Here is a 3,549-nt window from a genome sequence, read left to right as displayed (position 1 = left end):
GCAGGCAGCGCAGGCAGCTCAGGCAGAGCCGCCCGGCAGCCCGCGGCCGGCCGAGGAGGGATGGCGGCGGCGGCGGCGGGGCGCGGACGGGGCGGGGGGGGCTTTTCTGGGGATCTTCTCTCGCTTTTTTTTTTTTTTTATCAATTAAAGAAAATAATGCTTTCTGTTTGGCACCAGGCCCCGCCTGCTATTGGCCAGGGCTGCCCACGTGACCAGGAATTGGCTGCAATTTCGCCCCAGTCTCGAGTTTAATAGAGCAAGGTCCCCATACGCCTGTATTATCAGCAATATAACAATTATAAAAAGCCCGAGAACCATCATCATCACTGCCATAAAAACTGAGGCCCTCAGATTTCTTTCCCTCTCCCCCTCCTACTCCCTCTCCCCCCTCCCGCTTTTTAAACCCTGGGCCCTGGAAAAGCCATGAATTTTGAATTTGAGAGGGAGATCGGGTTTATAAATAGCCAGCCTTCGCTCGCAGAGTGCCTGACGTCTCTTCCCGCTGTCCTGGAGACATTTCAAACTTCATCAATCAAGGACTCGACATTAATTCCTCCTCCTTTTGAGCAAACCATCCTCAGCCTGAATCCTTGTTCCAGCAGCCAGGCAAGACCGAGGAGCCAAAAAAGAGCATCTCATGGCCTGCTCCAGCTCCAGCCCCAGCCTCCAGCACAGCCCGGCCCCTTGGCAGCGGAATTCCCCTGGATGAAGGAGAAGAAATCGTCCAAGAAAGCTACCCAGGCTCCATCCTCTTCTTCCTCTTCTTCCCCCCCATCATCTTCCTCGGTGCCGGTCCCTGCCGCAGGATCTCCTGCAGGTTCGTATAATGAGGGGATGAGGGGGTGTTTGCTGAAATCGGAGAGGATCCGAATAATAAATAATTCCGGCCCCCCGCGCCAGAACAGCCCTACCCCAGCGCCCCCTCCCCAAACAGACTTTGCCCCGCACCTCCCCCGAAACTGTGTCACGCAATAAAATACACCGCAGCAATGTACACAGCCGGGGCGGGGGGGTGGGGGGTGGGGGGGGATTTCTCCTGCCTCCTCCACCCGCAAATAAAAAAGCAAATTGCTGCAACTTCTGCGAAAGCGAAGAGGGAGAGGGGTCCGGGGCAGCAGGGCTCTTCATCAGCTCCAGCGGGGGAACTGGCAGCTAAAACGCAGCTCCATTTGCTTGATTTTCTCTCCCAGCCCTGAAATTTTTAACAGCCTACAAAAGAGGAAAAAAATAATATCCAAACCAACAAAACCCGAAAGAAGAGTGGAGGGGGGAAGAAAGACGGGTGGGTAACGCGGGGGCAGAGCTGGACTCTCAGCATCCAGCACGGCGGGATTTTCTGAGTGGGCGCTCCCCACTGCAAAACAAAAAATATACACCCCCCCCCCCAAATCCTCCCCCAGCCCCCCAACAAAGCAATAGCTTCTCTTCCAGGAGCCCCTTGGCCGGGAAGCTCAGAAGCCCTGGCCAGGGACCCTCCTTCCCCTGGGACAAAGAGTTCAAGGCACAATGCACTGTTTCAGGATTTTGATGGCACCGTTCAGGTAGATGCTCGGGCAGGAGAGGGGCGGACAACCGAGCTCATTGGCCAGGTAATACGGGAATAATGAAATCAAAGTCCCGCAGCGTCCGTCCCCAAACTACTGGCACAAGGAGAAGGGAAAAAACAAACCACCAAACCAAACCGAAAAGGAAGGAATGGGTCGAAATTCCCCTTTATCGACGAAGGAGGCAGAAAAGGAAAGTCTCTAAAGGGAGAGGCCAGGGAGTAAAGTCCGTTCTTCCTCCTTGGGGCACGGGGACCGGAGAGTGGTTTCCAATCCTCTTCCACAGTGGGAAGAGTTTAATTAAACATTTATTTTCTCCCGTAGCGCCCCCCCCCCAAGCCCCCCCTGCTCGTTAGTGCGGGGCACGGCTCTGGCCTGCCCGCAACAGGGAGGGGACGGACCCGGACCCTCCGCTTGCCCCCATCCCTCGCTTTGCAACGTGCGGTTTTCTGTGTGTTTAAGACATCCAGGGGCTGGCAGACAGCAGCGGCTCCAGGAGGCTCCGGACCGCGTACACCAACACGCAGCTGCTGGAGCTGGAGAAGGAATTTCACTTCAACAAATACCTCTGCAGGCCCCGGCGAGTGGAGATCGCGGCTCTGCTCGACCTCACCGAGCGGCAAGTCAAGGTCTGGTTCCAGAACCGTCGGATGAAGCACAAGAGGCAGACCCAGTACAAAGAGCCCCCCGACGGGGACCTCGCCTACCCCAGCCTGGACGAGGGCAGCGACCCGGCGGAGGAGGCCGAGGGGAGCCCCGCGCTCGGGCCGGCCCCGGAGCCCCGCGGGCCCTACCGGAGCGCCGAGGCGGGTGGCGGGGAGCCCGGGAGCCCGCTGTTCGTAGCGGCCGGGGCGGCGGCCGGCTCGGGCCCCTCGGACCGTGCCTACCCCGAGAGCCAGGACTCGCCTTTGTTGCCAGAGCTGAGCATCTTCTCGGCAGAGCCCTGCCTGCAGCTCTCGGAGGGGCTTTCTCCCGGCCTCCAAGGCTCCCTGGAGAGCCCCGTCCACTTCTCCGAGGAGGACCTGGACTTCTTTACGAGCGCACTTTGTACTATAGATTTGCAACACTTGAATTTCCAATAGCGACCCCCGCTCCCCGCTCGCCTCGCCGTTTCTGCCCCTTCCAGGCGCACCAGCCCTGTCCCGAGCCACTGCCAGCTCCCCCCAGTCGTCTGTAAAAGGTGGGGGGGGGCACCCCCAAAAATAAACCCAAGCCATCTCCCATTCGATCGCCCCATCCTTCCCCCTCCAACACCCTCTTCTAAAGCTCCTCACACTGTGGGACCCGAATCACCCTCCCAATATTTATTCTAGAAGGCTCACATGAAAGAACAGCCCGAGTTTTGCTAAATGCAGGTATTTAATTATAGTTATATTTTTTCCCGTATTTATTTTAAAGAAAGCACCCGATAGTTCTCACGCGCATCAGAGATGTCAGCCCCCCGAAAGAAATTATTTGTAAATCCTTCGAGCGACTTTCTCAGGAATCAGAACGAGACTTTTTAGATTTCTTAATAAAATAAAATTAAATTTAAAAAACCAGAGGATTTTTCCTTCCTCTTTTTAAGTTTTAGATGTAGACTATTTATTCAAATCCTTTAATAGTAAATGGCAAATTATTTATTGTACATTATTTTCATAGAGTAAATAAATGTCTTTATAAAACCAAGAGACGTGTGTCGCTACACATTTCATTCGAAAACGTGCTAATTTTTTGCCTGAACCATTCGCCTTCCTCTTTCCTGCTTTGCAGTAATGATGTCCTAATAATCTCCTCGTGTGCACTGAGAGGAGACAAAAGAAATTGCTTCCAACTAACATTTCAGGAGGCTTCGGGAGTCAGAAATATTTGCTGCGTTCAGTTCTGTTCGCATTTTCCGTGAGCGTGCTCTTTATTTATTTTATTTTTTCCTAAATGAAAGCAGGACATTTGTTTCTAATTTTAACATTGGCCGTTATATTTTTTGTAACTGAAAAACCCTCCCTTAAGGAAGTCGCCGGATAAA

At 53.8% G+C, this 3,549-nt stretch overlaps 1 protein-coding gene across 1 annotated transcript; it reads left to right on the top strand.

Moving 5' to 3' along the window:
• Window positions 1-246: 246 nt before the first annotated feature.
• On the top strand, window positions 247-3,214 carry HOXB2 (homeobox B2). The gene is made up of 2 exons (XM_056362691.1): window positions 247-817; window positions 2,007-3,214. Exons 1-2 carry the CDS (start codon window positions 424-426, stop codon window positions 2,624-2,626), a joined length of 1,014 nt encoding a protein of 337 aa, XP_056218666.1. The 5' UTR covers window positions 247-423; the 3' UTR covers window positions 2,627-3,214.
• The last annotated feature ends 335 nt before the right edge of the window (window positions 3,215-3,549 follow it).

This window comes from Falco biarmicus, chromosome 17 (genome assembly GCF_023638135.1).
Source record: "Falco biarmicus isolate bFalBia1 chromosome 17, bFalBia1.pri, whole genome shotgun sequence".
NCBI classification, from domain to species: domain Eukaryota; kingdom Metazoa; phylum Chordata; class Aves; order Falconiformes; family Falconidae; genus Falco; species Falco biarmicus.
The sequence above is the reverse complement of the archived record's forward strand: the minus strand, read 5'-3'. Positions and strand labels throughout refer to the sequence as shown.

Excerpts from the sequence above, each read along its gene's own strand:
- HOXB2 (XM_056362691.1), top strand. The coding sequence starts at position 424 with ATGAATTTTGAATTTGAGAGGGAGATCGGGTTTATAAATAGCCAGCCT. Across the intron at positions 818-2,006 it reads TGCCGCAGGATCTCCTGCAG|ACATCCAGGGGCTGGCAGAC; the intron begins GTTCGTATAATG and ends TGTGTGTTTAAG.